This window comes from Phasianus colchicus, chromosome 9 (assembly GCF_987193195.1).
Source record: "Phasianus colchicus chromosome 9, bPhaCol1.hap1.1, whole genome shotgun sequence".
Classification (NCBI taxonomy): domain Eukaryota; kingdom Metazoa; phylum Chordata; class Aves; order Galliformes; family Phasianidae; genus Phasianus; species Phasianus colchicus.
This window is the reverse complement of record NC_143444.1, coordinates 22,305,679-22,327,836: the sequence shown is the minus strand read 5'-3', so window position 1 is coordinate 22,327,836 and position 22,158 is coordinate 22,305,679. Positions and strand designations below refer to the sequence as shown.

Here is a 22,158-nt window from a genome sequence, read left to right as displayed (position 1 = left end):
TATTGCAACCCTGTTAATAGTTCCAGCAGCAGGTGGCAGCACTTGAGTTGGCAGCACAAGTAACCAGTTTGATGTGACCACTGCTATGGGAAGAGAAAGGGCAATTACAGCCCACAGTGAAATAGGAGTCAAGACAGCTGCAGGGAGCCCCCTGCTCTGCTGTGGCACAGGGCTTCTGCCTGGTGCAGGTCAGCTGCCTACAGCAGCATGGCTTTCAGGAGACAGGATCACACAGGCATCATTGTTACCTTTTTGTCAACAATCTCCATGAAGAGGAACCTCTGTCGGGGTGCCAGGTCTCGCCCAACAATGCTTGGGTCAGAGCCTCTCTCTGCTGAGCTGAATTCCATGGCCTCGAAGCGCTGGAGCCCTTTGTGAGCTGAAAGAAGCCAGAGTTATTGCCCTCAATACTAGTTCAACCCAGAATGACAGAATGTTGTGCCGTGATATTGCTCAGCTCATCACTCTCAAAGGACAGTTGAACGCAGCCCACACGTTGGTATTTTTCCAATCACAACCCAAAGCCTCCCCTCTTGGGACCTTTGTTCACTTTTACACTTATTAACAATGTTGCCATGGCAACCCTGTGTGATCACTCAGCATACCCTGGTTCTGCTCCTTGTCATTTCCAGTTAACTTATGGCATGGTCCCAGCAATACCTTTAATCTCTGCCATACCACAACAAATATTAGCATCATATTGGATATTAGCATCATGCACGCAATCATGAAGCTTAACTGAGCAGAGGAGAGCAGAGTTCCTCTGCAAGCTGTATGTTTCCAATGATGCATTTCTGGCATTAGAAGAGCACTACAGCAACCACACGAGACCTGACTGTGGATGTGCACAATGAGTCCTGCCACAGCATCACCACCTGCAAGCCAGCCTGGAGCCTTTTGCAGCCTGGCCACTTTGCCCAAGGTATTCAAGCAGCTGTTGCTCAAGCCAATCGCTCCAGCAGCACCATGCTGAACAGAAACTTACGTCTGAACCTGTGAGCAGGTGGGACTGGCTGCTCCTCCTCGCTGTTGCTGTCTAAAGGTAGAGACAACATCAGCTCCTCAGAAGGAGCATAGTCCAACTGTGCTAGATCAGCCAAGCCCAGTGCTACCCCTCCTGGGACTCAGCATAGTTGTGGGAGAGGAAGGGATAGCAACAGCACGCATCACTTGGACCACCACCAGCAAAATTTCCCAGCAGGGTGACCCATTTTCCCACCTCACAGAGCTACACTCCAGACAAGCCTGTCTCAGCTCTGCTGTGCCTAGCCAAGAGGAAGCAGAAAGGTATTGGCAGAGCACCGGGGAGCACATTCCATGCTGGATTCCAGACCCTGACAGATCAGCTTGTCTTTGCTGATTGCTGAAAAAGGCTATGAAAAGTGAGCAGATGACAATGGGTAAAAGGATGTTTTTGCTCTAGTGACATGCTTGCCTCACACAGAAGGACCTGGATTGCTGGTCCCAACTGAAAAGAGGCCTCAGTCATGCTGAGCTGTGAGCGCTTGCAGCGAGCAGTGCCTCATTTTGGTGACTTTTGCGAGCACACCTGTCCTGAGCTCTGTCCAGAGGAGAGGCTTGCTCAGTACACTTCTACCAATTAAAGGAGTAGGTTGTCTTGTGGAGGACAAAGCTAACAAGTCACAATGTCAGAGCACCCATCAGCTTTTCCAGAAGGCCCAAGCTGAATTCAACTCAGGGTGCTACTTACTGAGAAACTCTTCCCAGGAAGCTTTAAACAAGGTACTGGAAAGAAGTAGTGTACAAATATAATCACTTCATTCATAATGCAGGATAGGAATTTCAAAGGTACCACGAGCATGGTCTTTTAGCTAACCATGACCAGTGTTACAAGGCAGTGCTCACCCTGCTCTGTGCTGCAGCGCCACTGGTGGAAGTTGCGTCCCAGCAGGATGAAGTGTCTGACAGCTGCAGGGCGAGGGCTGGCGCTCTGGCCAGGTTTATAGGGCAGGAAGGCAGTGCTCCGATGGCAGCTGCAAAGAAGAGCACCAAAGGTGGCTGTCAGATAGAGACATGGGAATAGAGGCTGGCATATGAGCATCTTCCAGTGCCAGACAGACTCCTGTAAACTGTGTAACTCACCAGATCTTCTCAAACACCTTGACAGTAGTGTCACTCGCTAGGGAAGTGACCAGGCTCACCACTTCCACCAGGATGGAGGACAGGAGGAAACGGGACACAATCTCTGCTGAGCACTGTTGCACTGATGGGCATCCTGTATAGTTTGGGAAGAGATAGCGTGCACAACCAGCCAGAGATAAGCAAGGAATGAAGAGGAATGGCTTGGTGCTATGTGAAGAAGGAAAGAAAGGCCCATCCCCAGCTTATCTGGAGGAGCTGGGGCCTGAGATACATACCCAGGTGATTCATAAATGCCATCCACTGCTGGCAGGTTTGATTGAAGAGCGAGTGCATGGTGCCTACATCTCCTTCTTCCAACTGGCAGGCTCGGCGCCTGGGAGTAAAGAAATGCAGCATGATTATACCAGATCTCAGTCATCAGCAACAAAGGCAAGAAGGTACAGTGGTTCTTTTCCAGATCCAGAAGGGAAATCCCAGGGAAACCCCTATTTTAGTTGTTACAGCCCTTGCGCTTAGCAGCGACAGATATACAGGCCCTACAATGCAGGAAAAGAACAAGGACAAGCAGCAGTGCTCCCAGCATTACTCTAGCATGAAGGCTTGAGGCTTTCTGTGTGGAAGGCAGCTCTCTCCTAGCTGGCTGCATAAGGGAGACACCTCAAGGAAAGGGGACACGTCCAGAGGGCTATGACGCACACAGAGCCAGTGGAATCTGTACAGCAGCCAGAAGGGAGCAGCACCCCGGCTGTCTTACCGCTGTGCCTGCTCCAGTTCAGCTGTGGCTGTGGCCCGATCCTGGCTCAGGTGCTGCTTGACATTCTCAGTCTTATGCCGCCGCCTTGTGCGAGCCTCTTCTGGCCTCTCCAGCACAATGTCATCAGTAGTCTTGGGGCTGCCCAGCTCTGAGGACTCAGGCTTGCTCTATAGAGGGGCAGTGCAGGGTTAAGGCTCTGCATGCCCACAGCTCAGCTGTTGCCCTGATCTCAAATCACATTACCAGGCCACACCTCCCTACCCCATCCAGATTCATCCTTTCTGTTCCTTCCAGTCTGATGCACCACCAGACTTGCAGACCCTGCTTCCCACCAGACCCTCAGCAACATTACCAGCATGTCCCAGAAACTGCGGCGTCCCAGCTTGCTCGTGGGTGTCACCGGCTCCCCGGGGCTGGCCGAAGGGGCAGAGGTGAAGTGCAGGGGTGGAGGACAGCTTTTGCCAGCCCCACCAGTGCCCATGGCCAGACCCTTGGTCTCTGACATGGTTCTCCTTAGGCCTGCTGTAAAGACAGAGCAAGCTATTCACTTCAGAGCCTTCCACTGTGACATTCAAGTGCCACCACGGCTGTCCAGAGAGCAGGGAACAGCCCTCAGTATCACTTAACAAAGTTGATTCACTCTAAAGATTTCTTCCAACCCTATTTCTATGGTGGGGCACTAAACAACTGGCAGAGGCAGGAGTGCTCTCCTCCAGCACAGACCAAGCTCCCTCAGGCAGGAGGAGCAAGGCTTGCAGACGGCTCGAGGTGCCCATCCCACCCCACATCTCACCTGCAGAGCTCAGCTCCTCCAGGTCTGGAGCGCTCAGGGGGCAGGAAGCCTCCACACAGAGCGGGGCTGGCAGCACAAGGAACTCCATGATGGCATCGCACAGAGCATGGCGCAGAGCCCCACGCAGCTTCTCCGACAGCTGCAGCAGACTAATGTTACCCTTCTCCCAGATGTCCAGGCGCACCAGCACACAGGGCTCTGTGGAGAAAGGGCAGCCCCGCTCAGCTCGGCGCCCACACCTTTTGGAGGTGCTGTGGGGGCTGCAGAGGCACATTACCTGAGTGCTGGGTGCCAGACTCTGGCTGGTGCTTGCTAACCGCAGTGAGGCTTTCAAAGTCGGCATCCCGCAGCAGGTCCACGATGGGCACCTTAGGAGAGTCAGGTCTCTCCCCATGGGGCAGCGTGGTGGGGCTGCCGTTCTCATCCACAAACGTCAGTGCAATGCATGCAATTCCTACAGGGGAGAGCCCAGGACAGCTTCTGTCAGCAGAGCACTGGGCACGCTGCTGCAAGCCCAGCTGGCAATTAACAGAGCAGGGTGACCACCCTACGCCTGCATACCAGGCCTTGTGGCAGAGCCCTTGCCATGTAGGTTTCACAGGGCTGTGGGTGCACATGGCAGGCAGGGCCCACAGGAGGGGAAGCAGCCAGGGGAGAGGCAGCTAGCTGTGCTTGTTGGGAGTCAGGGCAAAAAGCAAGGACTTCAGCACAGGGTGTCCTCACCACCCTGTCACAGCAGCTATCACCTTGCCCTTCAGGAACTTCTTGGATCACCCAGCACCATATACAAAGAGAAAGCATCTCCATTTGCCTCAGGAGGGCCACTATGCAGAGAAGTCTGGGATGGGGCCCAGATGTTCTCTAACAGCCCTGTTGGGCCACATGGGACACTGAGTCCATGCAAAGAAAGCCTACACATGGCACTTTGCTGCAAACTCCACTCATAGCACACAGGTGTGCAGTGGGGAGTATGAGATGAGGTGCCTTTCCCACACATTCCTACCAGCACAACTGAAAACAAAGCAGGTTGACACCTAATATTAGCCTGGAGTCGCGGTGGAGTAAAATTCAGGCCCTACTTATAGCCTCACTCATACACCTGCACAACTCTGACATGTAGAGCAGCAGTATGCTAGCTGGTGCACAGCCCACATGCCACATGCCCTGGGCCACGCAGAAGCCCCACTATGACCCAGAGCAGGATCAGGATCTCCATCCCCACAGCCCAGCTCGCATACCAGTGTACCAAGGAAGAAGTAGTAGAGATGCAGCTGTAAGGTCCAAACCCTTCACTATCATGCTACATGATCCCACCCCCTTTCAATGCCTCCTAACTAAGGCAGCACTCAGGTGACTGGATGGCACAGCTGTCCCAACACTGGCAAGATGCAGTGTATCTAGATACAAAACAGATACAAAGGAAAAGGGCACTGGGATGCAGAGAGCTGCTCCCAAAGGAGGGAATGAGGCATTCAAATAAAAGTGTAACACACACTTGCATTCACTGTGAGGAAAGGAAACTCTACAAGCACCACTTCTAATTGAAGATGACTACAGGAGCTGCCTCATCTTGTAGGTGCTCTGCACCAGCTTTTGACACGGCTCTAGTCTCCCTGAGACATACACAGGAACAATCCTTTATCCAGCAAAAAACAAAAGGAGAAATGTATAATCTCCTCAACATCAAAGATAGAGGAGACTGGTATTCCCCTCAGCCTCACTCCCTTTGGAGCCTCAGACCGAGCCCTCCTGCCTCACCCAGCTCCTTGCTGCAGCACAGCAGCTTTCTGGGATGGAGGCATCTATACAGAGACATTAAGAGCAGCAGATTTCCCCATATGACAACTCTCTCTCTTTAAACAAAGAAAGGCATAAACCCATCTACTTGACAGCAAGCCCAAGGCTCACCAGAATGACACTTGATGGGGGCACTAGGAAACTGTTATCTCCCATTTAGAAGAGGCTCTCCAAGCTCCCCTGACCCAGGCTCTCTGAAACACAAAGCACATATCTAGTAGAGCCCTGTCACTGTGGCCCTTTGGTAAGCAAAGGGAACTCCTATCCGGACCACAACCTGGGAGAGTGATGATGCTACACAGGAGTTTGAAACTACAACTGAAATATCATGATCTCCTTAAGGATAAGGTGACCATTCTGATCTGTGGGGAAAAAGAAGGGCGTAGAACTTCATAATTCACTGTTTGCAAGCAGGTTCTATTTGCTCGTTTATCCAGGCAGCAAGAAAAAGGTGGCTCAGCTAGACAGACATACATACACAAACACAGAGGAGTCAGAGCTGAAGCCACAGCACAAGGAAGACAAGAATAGCAGGGATCAGAGGGACGAGGGAGCTGCATGGGTAGGGAAACCAGGATAGTACTAGGAGCCAGAGGTGCTACCTTGAAAGTGGGAGAGTGGAAAGAGGTGCTGCACAAGGTCCGACATGGTACCTACACAACAGAAGAACATTCAGACGGTGCACGAGGGACACGGCAGGACTCACGAAGGCCAGCTGACAGACTACGTGGCCTTGACACAACACGATGTGACAGCCTGCTGCAGAACTAGTCCTATCCAATCCCTTTTACCAGCAGTCCACAGATAAGAGCAGAGGGCATCGTCTCCACAGCAGCTGCAATCTAGAGCTGCTTCATACAGCAACCTGACAAGCTCCGTGGGAGTCCTTAACTTCATTCTACCATGCATGTATGGTTGTGCAGCCTCCCAAGCAAACTCTTTGCACACTCCCCAGCTATAGGAGAAAAACACTGCCCTGACACTGGCCATCCTCAGTCATTCAGAGCTCTTTAACATGGGAAGTGGTTCCCCAATCCACAGTCCTATTTCTGCTTAAAAAAAAAAAAAAAAAAAAAAGTTGAGCACAGTACCTTTGCCACCAGTGCCTTGGCCTCCAGGTTTGTTGTACAGGTAAAGATCTTGGTCAGGGACACCACCACTGTGGCTGAAGTAGTGCTATGGAAGAAAATGTGACAGTGTCTAGAGAACCTGCCTCTACTGGAAGTAGAGGCCCATGCGTGCCTATGCAGAGTTCATCTCCAGGCCTGTAACAAGCAGCTCAGATCTATTTAAGAACTCTTGCCAGCAGATTCAGCCACTGTTTGGCAGAAGGACCCTCTTATAGCTGTATCCAGAGTTATAAGGCACTGTACATCTTGCCTTACCTTTTATCCTTAACAGTCACGCTGAAGGAGCAGATGCTGCTCCCACTTTTAACAACTCTGATGTTTCAGACCTTAAATCTTGGCCATACAAGGACCAAGGCTCAGCTTTCCAAGGAAGTCTTCTCCCATGTTCCTGGGAGAAGACTGTGAGCATGAACTCTGCAGCTGCTATTTCCCACAGAGCAGTGAGCACTCCAGTAAAAGCAAGGCCTGTCCAAGCCTACACCAGATCAACAAAAACTGCCCACAGTCCTGAAAAACTCCTTCACGCTTGAGTATTTAGTGTTTGTTCCTTCCTATACATGGCAGAGCTGAGAATGCAGTAGCTGAGCTGCCCCAGAGAGAGCCCCCAGAAATGGATGGAAGCTGAGCCAACTGCTGTCCCACTCACTGCCCTCCTAACCTTGAAGTGGTGCTCCACATTGCTGTCTGTGTACTTCGGTGTATGCAGGAAGATGAGCAGGTTCTGGCGTAGATAGTAGGCAACTGCGTGCAACCAAGGCAGAGCAGAGGGTGGCAGTGTAAACTGCAAGACCTCTGTGGGTGGTGTCCCAGGGGGCTGGATAAACTGTAGAGAGAAAGTTTTAGAACTCAGCTGAATCAAGCAGGATACTTTGGGGCCCCCCACTAACTCTAGCACCCACACAGAGAATAGATCTATGAATGCCAACACAAGTAAGCACTAGAACAGGGAATGGGAGGCAGCAGACTGCCTTAGCCTTCCCTGCCCTGGGTCAAGGGAAGCTGGGCTGGGTCAAAAAGACACATTATGGGTAACAGGATGAGCAGAACAGCTACTAAGGCAGGTACCTCCACATCGGCTGGGGTCAGTTTGCAGTTCCGGACCAGCATCACAGTGATGATATCCAGGGTGGCCTCATCCAGGCGCCTGCGCAGCACTTTCACCAGCTCATCTGTGATCTCAGGCCCTGACAGATAGACAGAGACACAAGCAACTTTTTCACTTCATCTCATAAGGACCATAACCAACCACAGACATCTCCCTCTACCAGTTGAGAATGTACCACCCTCACAAGCACTTCCCACAGGAAACACATCTTTCTCCACCAACAACTTATTCAGGCATCTTTTTCTATCTATTTTGACTGCCAAAGACTGCTAGCATAGCAGGCAGAAACAAATATATTCCTGCATAGGGAAAGCTGGCATAAATCACATGATCTGCACAAGATTTAATTGAGGCCCATGGGTCCTTTCCTCACATATCCATCCACATGGAATGGACAGCAGCTCTGGTCTAAGAAAGAGCAGTTTGTTCAAGAGGGAGACACTCTGCTCTTCAAGCAAAGAGGGCACGGACTGGAGCTCCATTCCTCTGCTTTGTATCAGCACATCTGCTGCCAGGCACTGTAACACACCTACCTGCTGGGGCAACGCCATGGACCATCAGCTGGATGTGCCTGTCTACTTGTCCCACTGGGCGGGCAGAGTCCATGCTGCGGCATGAAGCTGTGTCCAGAGAAGAACGAGAGCCCTGAAGAAGCAAAAACAGCCACATGGAAGCAGCATCCACATGAGTCCCAAATACAGTGCCACCCACTGCCATACCCATCCACATATATGGGATACAAATTTTATCCTACGCAAAATCCCACACCTGCTCCCAGACTGCAGCAGACTCACCGTTAGATCCTCAGTGTAAATGGGTTCCTGGCTGCGTGTCAGTGCCAATGAACGAGATCCTGGGCTAATGCTGCTCTCTGCTTCCCACACCTTCCCACTGTTGGTGGTTTCAGCCAGTCTGAATATAGGAGAAAGAAGCATCAGCCTCCACTGCCAAGAGTGACAGCATCATGCCTTCACAGAGGAACTACATCCTCCTTGCTCTCCCTTGAGAGATAAGGGAGATAAGTCCTTATTCCTTAGTATAAGTCCTTCTGGTAAAGAGCTTGTACAAAAAAATCACTCTCTAGCTCTCTCAAAATAAATATCCTTTTTTTCTCCTAGGTAAGGGCTCAGCACAGGAAGAGTAGGAGCGAAGTGACCTATCAGAAATCAGACATTTGCTGCTCGGGTCACAGCATGGTTCCCGAAGCTGGGTAGACACTTTCTGCCCCAAACAACTCTCAGCCTGGTGTAATGCATGTAGCAGGGCACGGTCAGGCCAACAAGTCAAGCCAATTTCTTACCGGAGGTAGAAAACAGATTTAGTGGCACGTTCCTGGTAGACAAACATATTCTTCCTGTTCACCACAGAGAAGGCATTGAGCACCGAGCGAAGCGCCTGGATAGCTGTGGGCAAGGTAGGTTGTTAGCTATCCCACACATTCTCCTCTGCTGTGCCAATCCAGCCAGAAGCCAGAATCTTGATGCACAAAATGAGGAGGAACCTGGGCTGTACAGCTGTACACACCTCGTGAGACCCCCATGTTGGGGCCCATCTTCAGGCGTGAATGCACGTGGATGAGTGTGCTCCACACTACATCACAAGCAAAGTGCCCTGGCATGAACTGCATTGTGGCAGCCAGGTAGTCCCGGGGCTGGTAGTTCTCTTCTACCGAGTAATCTAGAAAGAAGAAAGCACATAGCTGGGGCCATGACACAGAAGTCGCTCTTTCCAGTCGCCCAGAAGTAGACAGCATTCATACCGTCTGTTGGCATGACACGCTGCCTATAGTACGTATAGGGAGTTTCACTCTTCCAGATGTCCTCCTCACTCTCTGCCACCAGCAATGAGTTGCATATGTGGCTGTCATGCAGGTCTTGTAGCAGTAAGCGCTGTAACAGATTAGAAAAAATAGGTTTTGTTGTCTGAACAGCCCAGGGAAGACAGCAAAAAAGGAGGGCTCAGGGCCAGAGTCCCTTTTCCTTCGACCCCTATGATGAGACTCCACCTGCTGACCTAGCCACCCAGGACCTGCTTTGAGATGGACCAGACAAATTCCAAAGGTCCCTTTCCACCTACGCCATCTAATGATTGGCAGCTCAACCCCTACCCTCTGCAGATTTTTTTTTTACCTGATTGACAACCCTGCAGATTTCACTGATCTTCTTCACCACCATCTGGTTGAGACTCTGGCACTCCCCTGGCTGCTCTTCTATCTCTGCTGATGCTGCCTTCTCCACACTCAGGCTGCTTTACAGGGAAGGGGAGAAAGGGATCAGCAGGACACATGCACAGTACCTGTCTGTGTGCATAAAGCATGCACACAGTGGAGAAGAATGGCAGCTTTCCTCATATTAAGCACAAGACAGGACAGGAAGCTGATCCAGCCCACACAGATGAGTGGCAATAAAGTGCTGGTACAGAGAAGCAGCAGCTAGACAGCCAGATCTTCCTTACCGTGTGTGGTAATAGACTTCCACTCGGTCCTGCTCAATTTTTATGATGAGCCAGAAATCAGGCATGAGGGGACACTTAGGTTCCTGGTCACTCATTAATGCCTCATCATACTCCGAATCACTGCTCCCCCCATCATAACCTGCAATGCATCCGCACATCAGTCCCAGGCAGCAGCACCACACACCCCCTTACCACCTCACTGCACACTGCTGCTGCTGCCAGCCCTGCCACTCACCCAGGTGGTCAGAGTCCATGCTGCCCTGGCTGGACACAAGGCTCTGCACACGGCTGGGACGCTGCTTGCTGGAGCCTGCAGAGAAGAGGAGATGATCATGAGGGCACTTGCTAAGCCCCCTTGTACACTCTCCATGTGTTAAGAGAAATGCTACACCACAAGTCACAGGCAGGCAGTGCTGGGGAATGTATTGCTGGCAACAGGCCACTCATACACTAATGGAAACACTGTGAACTTCATGGAACTGGGGATATCAGTGTACCCTTTACATCCCAGGTAACATTAAGCAGCACACTGCCAGCACTGTGGCAAGGAAGAGAAGACTAGCAGTTCTGGGCAATGACTCCAAGGACAGGAATAAGTCACATTTCACATGCTGCAGCCAAAAGTATTCCCCCCCCCCTCTTAAAAGCTCCTGAGGCTGAGAAACCCTCCTTTCCACATCTGCAGCATACCTTCCCTACTCTGTGTTACAGAGTCAGCTAGGCTGGCTGCAGATGGTGTCACTAATGGTGATTTCTCGCTGTTGCCCTTTTCAGAAGAAGAAGATGGCAGGGATTGTATGGTCGTCTCCAGGACTGCCTCCTCCAGGGAGTCATGGCCAGGTACTTTGCTTTGCTCAAGGCTCAGCGCTTCTCCTGTGACCTGCACACAAGTCAAAGTTGCAAAAATAACCCATAAAACAGGCACCAAAACAACTCTACCCCATTCTCTACCTTAATCCTTTTACCTTCAGTCACCAGAGGATCCCACACCCTCCCACCAGCCCACTCCAGGGTCTCTCACCTCATCCTGAGCATGACTGCCCCCACCTATGGGGTTTCCCGTGTCTGGCACAATGCGCATCTCACTCTCTGGCCACCCCCAGAGACCCTGAGATTCTTCTGAGAGGACACAGCTCACATGGTGCAGCTCAGAGCTCTCTGCCTCTGCTTCGCTGCTCCCCTCCCGGCCTGCCTGGCCCAAGGCTGTCCCTGTGCTCCCTCCGGCTTGCTGCTGTAAGCACGGTGTTCCTGAAGGGTTTGGGGCTGCCCGCCTGGAGTGCAGGCGACTGATGGAGATGTAGTGGTAGTCACTGCCTTCTGCATTGATCACGTAGCCTGGCAGGGCCATTCTTCTGAACTCCTGTAACACAGGGAAAAATAAGAATCCCACTAGCTAAGGGTATGGCACTGCCTCAGGGCTCCCTCTTTACCTCCTTGAACTTCTCCAGAGAGTGCTCGGGTCCAAACACAAACTGGAGCAGCACCACCTCGCTGTGGCAGCTGGGCCGCCCCTTGGAGTTGTAAATGTGAGTGGCCACCCGGTGAAGGATGGAGGTGCTGATGACCTGTGAGTGGCGCAGCGCAGACACGATCTCGTCATCCAGAAGCCAGCGAATCTGAGCAGAGCAGGAACACAGAACACAACTGATGTGACTGCCCCAATTTCCCACCCAAGTCTCAAGAAGTACAGGATAGCTCCCCTCGTTGTCTACTTCCCTCACTTCCTTTTGACTCTACCTAAGAAAAGAGTTCTGGAAGAAGTCTGCCTGTCCCATCCCAACTGCATCACGAGTTTTTTTGTTTTTTTTTTTTTGTTTTTTTTTTTTTTTTTTTAAGGTTAACCTTACATTTCTGGGCAGCACAAGGCCAACGATCTGTGTGCTACAAGGCTTGAAAGTCACTTCAAGTGACAAAGGGTATGGCCTAAAGCAGGCTACAGAGTATGAAACAGCAAGTGTGTGCTGTGGGAAACTACTCCAGCTGGAAGCAAAAAGCAGGCAAAGCTGCCTTACCTCATTCATAGTAGCTTCAATAGCCTGCCTGTGCACTCCAGGGAGGTTGGAAAGCGCAGGGTGCCTAGGAGGGAGGACAATAAGAATCAGTCAGCCGTTCTCATTCACGCAGACACCACAGTGCAGCTCCTAGGCTGCAAAAGAAACTCATGACAGGGCTTGCTACAGCTGCAGAGCTGTACCTCTCATCTCCTGTAGACGGAAGCCGGTCCAAGTTGTGCATGATATCCTCATCTGACCGGAAAGAGGATGGCTGCCCCGGAGAGCGGGTGAAGGACACGCTGCTCTCTGAGGTGCATCTGCCAGAGGAGACAGAGCAGGCTGAGCATCAGCTTCTGAGCCAGAGAGGAGGAACAGACACAGTTTCCAGAGAAGGAAAAGTGATCCCTATGAAAGGTGAGCCTATCCTGGAAAAACGTTCATTTTCTTCAGGGCTGTTGAATGCTCCACAAGGAAGACAATACCTGGTCTCAGAACAGGGAGATGACCTGAGACCATCTTGCTGGGAAGGGCAGGCAAAGGATGGGTAAGCAGCTGGGCCTCTCCCCACTTACCTGTTGTGGAGAATGTCTGCATTCACAACTTCTATCTCGAGGGGCAGAGTAAGCACAAAGATATCCAGAGTCACACAGAGGTCCCCCAGATCAATGGTGGTCAAGCCCTGGCAGCTTTCCAGGCAGCCAAGAACTTCCCCTGAGGAGAGATCTCAGAGTAAGGGGATCACACAACAAACAGCTCTGCTTACACAAATACACAGCTTGGTGGGAAACAGAGAAACTGCAACAGGTAGTTGTCCCACACAACTGGACAGGCTTAAGAAGGTCACCATCCTCTGTGATCTTTCCAAGACTAAAGCCACAGCAAGTGAGAGACCTCACAAAAGCCTGACTGCCCTTTAACTTTGCAGCAAGGCTTGTCCTTACCTAGGCATGTTGGAAGGGACTGCACAGGCATGGAGCTGTGCTGGCTACGCAGCTTTACAGAACAAGTGAGGTGCACAAAGAGCGGGGGCATCTCCTGCTCCAGGAACTCTTGCTCATTTAGTGAGTCCCCTCCCAGCACACTGAAGGAGTCATCATCCTGGTTCACTGTGTTGGAATCTGAGAGGGAATCTGTGTCTGGGAACTCATGCTCCAGCTTCTCACGGTATTCCACCTCCAGTTCTGGGTCACTCTCTGTGGCAATACAGCACCCAGACACAGTTCCTGTTGACAAAGGATCCCCATTAGCAAACAGAGACTCCACCAGACACAGACAAGTTCTGACAGGCAGTGAGACAATCTTCCTTCTCCAGGACAGAGCAAGAAAATTTTACCTTCTTCAGCTGCCAGTTCTGCTTCCGATACCTCCATGTCCTCACTGCCTTTCCTGTCTGCCTGATCCCGAGATGCCTCTTCCTGAGAGGGAGAGAAGAAGGACAGATACCAGAACTGTACCAGGCTGTTGTGGTGGGCTCTCCAAGTCTCCATTAGTCTCCATGAGTCTGACAGCCCCAAATCCAGAACTGATGAGAAGCAAAGCTACTTCTCTCCACAAGGACTAGGCGCCTGTCAGGGCAGCACCATGCCTACCTCTTTCTTGGCTGATGGTGGGCAGTAGAAGAAATAGTGAGGATTTGATGGCACTGGCTTGAAATGTAAACTTCCAATTTCCAGGAACTTTTCCTGAAAGAGAAATCCCAACCATGAAGCAAACATTCCACTCCACTGCCCAGTGGTAGACAAGCCAAACTCCCACTTTCCTCACCTGGATGATTTTATGCAGGTCAGGGTGTGCCTGGCAGGGTTGTCCATTTTCCAGCAGTGAAAGGGGAAACTCTGAACAGCAACTAGTGCCCACACTGCTTTTTGGCTCCTCTGTGGGGCTAGCAACATTGTGAGAGTCCTGCTCACTGTAGTCTTCCATTTCCGCACTAATAAGATGGTGGGCAGGTCAGACGGCAAGTCAAGAAGCAGCACTTATACTTATCACCTACCCTGCAAGCATCCCACCTCACAGCTCCCCACACCTTATTCCACATAAACACAAGACAAGTCGCAAGTCATCCAGTTTCCACCTCTACAGCCCCAGAAACCCTCCTCCCACCCACTAACCCAGATAAGAACTCAGGCTGTCTGAAGCCAGGCCAGAGGCAGCTTAACCAACCACAGGATTGGTATGGTTATTTGACACCATGCTATCCCCTCCCTGGGAAACAGAGACAAGCAGCTAAGTATAGAGAGCCATCTGAATTACCAAAACTCAGTCCAGGGTATTCCACAGCAAATCATGCCACACCAGCACCCTTAACATCCTGGCAGCACAGAGCAGAGCACAAAGCTCAGGCCCATGCTCACTCAGCAGCTTTGGAACAGAATTAGTGCCTAATATTTAGAGAATGCAATCTGAGGAATAGAATAAAGGTTGGACAAAGTACTCTCAGATGCCTGAATTAGTAATACAGATGGCAGATCACAAGTCATTCATCCTTCAGAAATGTTTATTGTAAACCACCAATCCCAACTCAGACTGTGTATCTTATAAACAAAGAAAAGTTCCCACAATTTTTCTGTGTGAAAGCTGCACTTGAGGAAAAAGTCATCTGACTTCCCAAACAATGAACATTCTTCAAAAGCAGCTTCATCTACTGATTTACAGCATAAGAGGTAATAAGATTGAAGATTCCCAACAAATTGTAGTGCATTCATATCAAGGAACTGAGGATAGTCAAGAGCAAACTGAGGAAGAAAAAAAAAAATCCATAGAGAGCATTTCTTTCTTCAACAGACAGCACAGTAAGGTAGAATAAAGTGCTTTTCCCTTCAGTTGATTCCAAAATCAACACAAACCTCAGAAACATCCTAGCAGGACAGAGTTTTATCATCAAGCATACTCTAGTTCTGCAGAAACATTTTCTCTTGTGATATTATTTCTAGTCTTTTCATTAAAGAAAGGACACCTTACTCTTCAGAAAGAGGTAAAGTGTGCTGTCACCTGCCCTTTTCACCAGAATCAGCAGTAATCTCAGAGGAGCCAGGCAGTGGGAGATGCATAATCTCTCTGGAAACAATACATCTAAGTGTTACCTGCAGACAAACTGCTCTACAGCCCAGATGGAACAGTTATGAACTAAGACTACATGATACAGTCAAAGGATAAATGTCACCAGTGATTATGAAAAAAACAGAAGGGTCTAGTAGACACCATACCAGGTGTATATGCCAATGGAAATACCTATTTCTACATGTGGCTGGTAAAGCCTGTCCTACAACATCCTTCCTAGTAAGTAATAGAAAATTCTTTAAGAATGGTCTGTCTCAGCCCAATTTTAAGACATGACCCTACCTTGATTCAGAGACCAAGACACCACGTTCTCTAGAGCTCTGCTCCTCTTCTTGCTCTATGCTGCCCACTTGGAAGCTGGCAGCCTTAGGGTGTGTATGGAAATGTTGGTGGCTCTCTCGGAAGGAGCGGACATGGCTGCACACTGTCAGCAGGAAGTTGGTGATATCTATCTCTTGTAGCAGCTCCTCACAGTAGTCCATGGCTGTAAGAAGGTCTTGAGAGCTGATGCTGTGTGACTGCTGAAGGCTCTTGAACAGTCCTACACATCAAACAGAGTATTTGAACACCCCAGTGCAAAGATGCAAGGCTTTAGAAATCAGGCGATAGTTACACTCTGGGGAGCAAAGACCAGACTTCCACCAAGTCCCTGTACAGAGATTTAGTCAACGCACATACTGGAGACAAGACTCAGTCAAGATGTCTAACACTACATGTTAGCCTGGGCTTGGTCATGCCCAAGAGACTTAGGGATCTGTCACCCCAAAGACGAGAGAAAAGCCTCAAAAGAGGGAACCCCCCCCCCCCATCAGAGCACTGCACAGCTCCAGGGACAAGCTGTGTGAGGCCCACAGAGAATACACTGAGGCATCTTTAAATCCATGCCCCCACAGCTCCTTCCTTTTCCTCAGGTAACCTCTCAAGAAAATTAAGACACTGTTTTCATAAAGAAGATCCAGAGTCCAGCCCCAAACGTGCCCCAAATCCCATCACACTGCCTCTCACCTTTCACATAGCACTGGTGGGAATGCTCCTGCAGCAGTGTGCAGTAACTCACCAACTCTTTATGCTTATGATCTAACCAAGCAGCAGCAGGAGGACGTTCCAGAGACTGGGACCTGGAAAGGACACACACAGGAAGTAGTTGTTGTAAAGTAGACAGGCAAAGCCAAGAGAAAGAGGCACGGTTGGAGCCAGCCTCCTGTCAGGGATGCTCCTCCATCCTTCCTAGAAACCATGTATGTTTGGTATTACCTGAAAAAGACATCCCGGGGAGGACGATGTGTCCGTGGGCTGACAAGCTGCTCTCGTAGCAGCTCCAAAGAGCAGCTGTAGATATACATGGGGCAGCGAAATCGGCGACACTCGCCTAGCTCAGACTGTGAGTTCTGGCGGCAGAAGGAGATATGTACATCTCTCCGCGAGGGGCCGCTCTGTTCTCCAGGGTCACGGCTCACTTCTGAAACAGAAGGAATCCTGAGATAAAGGCTTTCAATGCATTCCTCATTCCTTGCCTGAGAAATCACAGCCCTCACAGCAGCATCCACAGGCAGGAACTGATTTTACAGGCTTCTCCCCAACCAGCACACACGTTAGTACAATCTGCCTAACAGTAGGAATTAAGAGTGCTTGGGAAAAGTCAAGGAAAGGAAAGGTGTTGCCCTAATTCATTAGCCAGGTGCTGTTCTAAGAGTAGTACCATGCACTGGTGTTACGCTGAGGGTAGGTAATGGCACTGCAGCATCCCCTTCTTCAGCCTCAGCCCTGTCCTGTTCTGCACAGACAGGTCTCAGAGTACTCTCTCCAGACTGACTCTCATCTTTTGGAGGTTTGTCCAATCCGCAAGACATCAGCTTCTGTACATCTGGAAGAAAACAAAATCCTCCTTCTGTCCTGTGTCAACAGGTAACTCCTATTACATTCCCAAGGCAGAAATTCCTGCTATCACTTTGTGTGTGGGAACAGCACCAAAGCATACCTCCAGCTGAGCTAGCAGCTTCCACCAGTAGCTCAGTGAAGGCAGACCAGTCCCAATCCCAGAAGTAGGGACTCCCCTAAAGCATCCCACTATCAGCCTCCTCACTTCATTTGTTAAGTCTTCTCTGGTGGGGAAATATTCCAATAGTTACAGCTAGCAAATGAGTCATAGCCAAAATTCTGTCCTTAAAACAATGTGAGCAGCACCAAGACATTTATCTCTTTGCACTGCTCTATTCCTGGCCTTATGGAGCAAAGAAGAACGAGTCTAGATTCTGCTATTTAATCTCCCCTCCATCCTAGAAGAGCTGATATTGTTGTTCTTGTTTTCTTGAGGAGGTGGTTGGAACTGCTGACTCCTTTCCCTCTCCACAAAAGGGGGCCTCACCTGAGAATGTGGCTGGCAGGAAGGTCAGGAATACATGCTGTGGATTGACCAGCTTTGCATAGCATCGCCACTGTGGGGAAAAAGGTCCTGTAGTGTCACTCAAAGTCACATCATCCTCAGGAAGCTCTGTGTTGCCAAGGCTCTGAGGAAAGAGAAGCAGCTTGCTAAGTTTACAGCACATGGCACAGCCTACCCCAGAGCAAGTAGCAACCATACAGAGCAAGTTCCTCCATGACTACTAGTTGGCACAGCACTGAAATAACCCTGGCAAATCCACACAACATTCTCAGAGCAGCCTGGCTCCAGGAAATACAGGAGATGCTTAGTCAGCTTTGCTGGGGCTGCTTCTGGCCTCCAGGCAATGATTGCCCATAATTTTTGAGCTCTTTGCAGCACAGCATCCATGCTGCTCTAACAGGCTAAGCCCATAGTGAGTGCAACTGCCCACACATTACTGGATTCCTGCCCAATCTCAGTCACAGGCTACAGCTTAAACTGCTGCTAACTGTGGAAAAACACCACTCTTTCAGTCTGTTCTCAGCTCTTGTGCACTCTCCTGCCCTTCAACAGCTGCTAGCTTAACCCCAGTGGGGGCTCAGGAGAGGGCCAGCAGCTCAGCAGTACCTGCAGAGTACTTGTGGAGCCAGTCATATCCCTGGTGCCATTGCTGCCAGCATGATGATAGGATGCAGAAGCGTCCTGCTGCTCCAGGGTCCCAGAAGTTTTTGAGATTTCTTCTGGAATGGAGCAGAGAAACCAACCTGAGGAACCCCAGCTGAGGAAAACACTTGAAAGCGAGGCCCCCTGAGATACTCCAGCTGCCAGCATCCCTGCTGCAGTGTTCCTGGACCTTACCTCGGATCACAGGGAGAGTGAAGGGTGGTTGATGACCATCACGATCCCGCTGGAGAACCTGCTCCATGAAGGCCACATGATCAGCATCAGCCATGGGGATCTCCCGATCACTGAGGTCATGCTGCAGGCAGCCATGGAAGAGGTTTAGTAGCATTTCATTGGGCACAAACGAAGAGTCCTTGGTCACCTCCTCATTCTCTGCTCCAAAACAGAACCACGGCAGCTTCAGAGACAGCATCTCCAGAGCTACCACCTGCCAGGCTCCCAAAGGACAGTCCTTTCCAAAGCAACATTTCTACACAGCCAGAAGTTTCCCCTGGCACCTCTAAAAGGCTGACCTGGAGAATGCTGAGATGCAACTCCAGCAACACGAGCTACTGACTCTCCATATTACCGTAACTGGTCTGGAGATGTCAGGGATAAAGACAAGAAATCACCATGCAAAGCAACTATCTAGATTTGAGACTTAGAAAAGCAACTCTTCCAAAACTATCGTCACAAGAATGCAATACATCTGCACAGCCCTGGGGCTGCAGAGCTGGGAACAGCACTGAGCTACTCAAAGAGACATGGCAGCTCCCCCACACCTGCATCCCTGGGAGACAAGCACACATAGCAGGGAGCACAGAGACTCCAAAGGAGGACCAGAGGAAGCAGGCAGTAAAAAGACACTCACCTTTTGTCAGCATTAGGAAGAACATTTCAACCTGCTGACACCTGGGCAATAGCTTCATGAGGTTGAACTGGAATGGGATCTCATGCACTCTGAAACCAGCCCCCATGTCTGGATCTGCAAGAATTGGGAATACAACATTCCTGATGGCACCACAGAGCTCTTTCCCTAGATCATCTGGACATAGATGGTGCCAGCCCTAAATGAAACATATGAGCACAAGTGACAGGGCTCAGCAACAATTCCCCATCTCCCTCTATTTATGAGAACAGGGGGATACAAAGGAAGACTGAGATGAAGATCAAAGACTACTGGAGACCGCAGCAGGTTGTGAGCTACCTACAGAGAGGTACCTTGCTGTTGGAGTCCCCTGCCACTTTCATTCAAGGATAGAGGAGAACCCATAAGGCTGTACACAGCCCAGCTGCTTGCAGCACAACTAAGCCCACAGCTGCCAGGGGACAAGAGCCGCACATCAAAGTCACAGGAAATATTGCTGGAGGTCAGTAGCCATGCTGGGAGCCAGAGACAACCTATGTTAGCAGAGCTGTCAGGAACAAGGACACCCTTGCTCTTTGGAGAGATCTCCCATCCAGCAGGCTCCCCACATCTCTTCACACACTTCCTGTCCTCTTCCTCAGGAAAGAGTCTGTCCTTCATGCCCTGAGCTTTCCTGGCCCTCCTGCTCCCACAGTACCAGCAAAATGATCCAGCATTTGGGCTGATCCTGGCTCCCTGAAACACAAACCACACTGGCTATGTTATTCACTGTAAGGCAAGCAAATAAAAGATCAAGGATGAACTCCAGACAAGAAGTTTAGGTAGGAGCAACGTTAAGCCTAGACATTTGAGAAAAGCTTTAAAGCAAAAACTCGTTGTCTAGCAAGGGTTAACTCCCTCCCACATTGCTGCAGTTCTCAGTGAACTGTGTCAGATCAGAAAGGCACAATCCTACCCAAAAGGAAGATGACAAACCAGACCTTCTGAGTTCCCTGTTCAAGCAGAGCCTCATCAGTCCAGGCAGAAAATCGCAGTGCCTTTTTTGGCCTTCCCAGAATCACAGAATGGCCAGGGTTAGAAGGGACCTCAAAGATCATCAAACTCCAACCCCCCTGCCACATGCAGGGCCACCAACCTCCTCATTTAATGCTAGACCAGGCTGCCCAGGGCCCCATCCAATCTGGCCTTGAACACCTCCAGGGATGGACAGGGCATCCACAGCCTCTCTGGGCAGCCTGTTCCAGCATCTCACCACTCTTTCTGTAAAGAATTTCCCCCTGACATCCAACCTAAATCTCCCCTCCCTCAACTTAAAACTGTTTCCCCTTGTCCTGCAGTTACATAGCCTTTCAAAGAGTTGATTCCCCTCCCCTCTGTAGGCTCCCTTTAGGTACTGAAAGGCTGCACTGAGGTCACCCCGCAGCCTTCTTTTCTCCAGGCTGAACAAGCCCAGCTCCCTCAGCCTGTCTTCATAGGGGAGGTGCTCCAGTCCCCTGATCATCTTCATGGCCTCCTCTGGACCCTCTCCAACAGCTCCCTGTCTTTTTTGTACTGGGGGCTCCACACTTGGATGCAGTATTCCAGATGGGCCTCACAAGAGTAGAGTAGAGGGGAACACCTAGATAGGGAATCACCTCCATGTCCCTGCTGGCCACCCCTCTTTTGATGGAGCCCAGGATTTGCCTTCTGAACTGCAAGAGCACACTGCTGGCTCATGTTAAGTTTTTCATCTATCAAGACCCCCAGGTCCTTCTCCACCGGGCTGCTCTCAAGGACCGCTCCTTCCAGTCTGTAGGGATGCCTGGGATTCCTCTGGCCCAAGTGCAAAACTCTACACTTTGCCGTGTTGAACCTCATCAGTTCACCTAGGCCCACCTTTCTAGCCTCTCGAGGTCCCTCTGAATGGCATCCCTTCCTTCAACCGTGTCGACCGCACCACTCAGCTTGGTGTCGTCAGCAAACCTGCTGACGATCCGTCATCAATGCCATTGATAAAGATGTTAAAGAGGACCAGTCCCAAGACAGACCCCTGGGGGATGCCACTCGTTACCGGCCTCCACCTGGACATAGAGCCATTGATGACCACCCTCTGTCTGCAGCCTTTCAACCAGTTTCTTATCCATTGAGTGGTCCACCCATCAAATCCACATCCCTCCAATTTGGAGATAAGGATGTGGTGGGGGACCATATCAAAGGCCTTGCTCAAGTCCAAGTAAATGACATCGGTCACCTTTCCCTCGTCCACCAATGCCGTCACTCCACCATAAAAAGCCACCAGATTGGTCAAACATGACCTTCCTCTGGTGAAGCCATGCTGACTGTCATGGATCACACGCCCTTTCCTCATGTGATCAAGCATGTCATCCAGGATGATCTATTCCATGATCTTCCCAGGCACAGAGGTGAGACTCCCCAGCCTGTAGTTCCTGGGGTCCTCCTTGCTCCCTTTCTTGTAAATGGGAGTGACGTGACCCTTCCTCCAGTCATCTGGGACCTCACCTGACAGCCACGACTTTTCAAATATGATGGAGAGCGGCTCAGCAACCACCTCAGCCAGCTCCTTCAGAACCCTGGGATGCACGCCATCCGGCCCCATAGACCTGTACACATTCAGTCTCATGAGGCAGTCTCAGACCTGCTCTGTCCTTACAGCAGGGGGGGATGAATGAATGAAGCCATCTCCCTGACAGCTTTGAACAAGTGCAACAAAGTGATCTAGAGCCATCAGTCTAGAAAGTCATTGTCAAAAATACCTGCTCAACCTTCTAAAAGTCTCTAACAGTGCTCAATAAACTAGGTGCCTACTTACCTCCTTTTGCTCCCTCAAACCTGCCAGGACATAAATGAGCTCACCTTCAGTAGCTTTAGTGTCTGAAGGAGGACAGACCCACTCCTTGTTCTGGCACAGCTGGCTGATATATTCAAATGTCAGCATGGTGGCAATGCATGTAAGGTCCCGTGGGTAGAGCTGTAATAAGCAATCAAAGCTCAGCTGTGCACAGCAAAATTGCTAGTCCCTCATGTAGCAGAAAACAGTTTCAAGTTGAGGAGATGAAACACCCACAGTCCTGTCTC

The 22,158-nt window shown here is 50.5% G+C and overlaps 1 protein-coding gene across 13 annotated transcripts in view; it reads right to left on the bottom strand.

Moving 5' to 3' along the window:
• Positions 1 to 22,158, bottom strand: part of SZT2 (SZT2 subunit of KICSTOR complex) — a 55,782-nt gene that overhangs the window by 13,139 nt on the left and 20,485 nt on the right. For 5 of the 13 annotated variants that reach the window (XM_090146526.1, XM_090146530.1, XM_090146535.1 and 2 more), the window contains 39 exons: positions 21,937 to 22,051; positions 19,087 to 19,200; positions 18,411 to 18,611; positions 18,180 to 18,292; positions 17,556 to 17,697; positions 16,890 to 17,054; positions 16,445 to 16,649; positions 16,196 to 16,308; positions 15,473 to 15,731; positions 13,895 to 14,060; positions 13,720 to 13,812; positions 13,464 to 13,545; positions 13,072 to 13,353; positions 12,703 to 12,841; positions 12,331 to 12,447; positions 12,149 to 12,212; positions 11,567 to 11,752; positions 11,158 to 11,496; positions 10,827 to 11,016; positions 10,372 to 10,446; positions 10,137 to 10,275; positions 9,812 to 9,929; positions 9,442 to 9,571; positions 9,207 to 9,359; positions 8,983 to 9,085; positions 8,477 to 8,594; positions 8,216 to 8,327; positions 7,643 to 7,761; positions 7,236 to 7,400; positions 6,539 to 6,623; positions 3,928 to 4,104; positions 3,651 to 3,848; positions 3,210 to 3,379; positions 2,858 to 3,024; positions 2,379 to 2,476; positions 2,104 to 2,236; positions 1,867 to 1,994; positions 986 to 1,036; positions 249 to 379 (listed from right to left, as the gene is read on the bottom strand). In XM_090146526.1, the coding sequence (XP_090002652.1) occupies positions 249 to 379; positions 986 to 1,036; positions 1,867 to 1,994; positions 2,104 to 2,236; positions 2,379 to 2,476; positions 2,858 to 3,024; positions 3,210 to 3,379; positions 3,651 to 3,848; positions 3,928 to 4,104; positions 6,539 to 6,623; positions 7,236 to 7,400; positions 7,643 to 7,761; positions 8,216 to 8,327; positions 8,477 to 8,594; positions 8,983 to 9,085; positions 9,207 to 9,359; positions 9,442 to 9,571; positions 9,812 to 9,929; positions 10,137 to 10,275; positions 10,372 to 10,446; positions 10,827 to 11,016; positions 11,158 to 11,496; positions 11,567 to 11,752; positions 12,149 to 12,212; positions 12,331 to 12,447; positions 12,703 to 12,841; positions 13,072 to 13,353; positions 13,464 to 13,545; positions 13,720 to 13,812; positions 13,895 to 14,060; positions 15,473 to 15,731; positions 16,196 to 16,308; positions 16,445 to 16,649; positions 16,890 to 17,054; positions 17,556 to 17,697; positions 18,180 to 18,292; positions 18,411 to 18,611; positions 19,087 to 19,200; positions 21,937 to 22,051 (5,655 nt within the window). The remainder of the gene's footprint in view (positions 1 to 248; positions 380 to 985; positions 1,037 to 1,866; positions 1,995 to 2,103; positions 2,237 to 2,378; positions 2,477 to 2,857; positions 3,025 to 3,209; positions 3,380 to 3,650; positions 3,849 to 3,927; positions 4,105 to 6,538; positions 6,624 to 7,235; positions 7,401 to 7,642; positions 7,762 to 8,215; positions 8,328 to 8,476; positions 8,595 to 8,982; positions 9,086 to 9,206; positions 9,360 to 9,441; positions 9,572 to 9,811; positions 9,930 to 10,136; positions 10,276 to 10,371; positions 10,447 to 10,826; positions 11,017 to 11,157; positions 11,497 to 11,566; positions 11,753 to 12,148; positions 12,213 to 12,330; positions 12,448 to 12,702; positions 12,842 to 13,071; positions 13,354 to 13,463; positions 13,546 to 13,719; positions 13,813 to 13,894; positions 14,061 to 15,472; positions 15,732 to 16,195; positions 16,309 to 16,444; positions 16,650 to 16,889; positions 17,055 to 17,555; positions 17,698 to 18,179; positions 18,293 to 18,410; positions 18,612 to 19,086; positions 19,201 to 21,936; positions 22,052 to 22,158) is intronic. The other 8 variants (XM_090146528.1, XM_090146533.1, XM_090146529.1 and 5 more) reach the window with 8 other exon arrangements.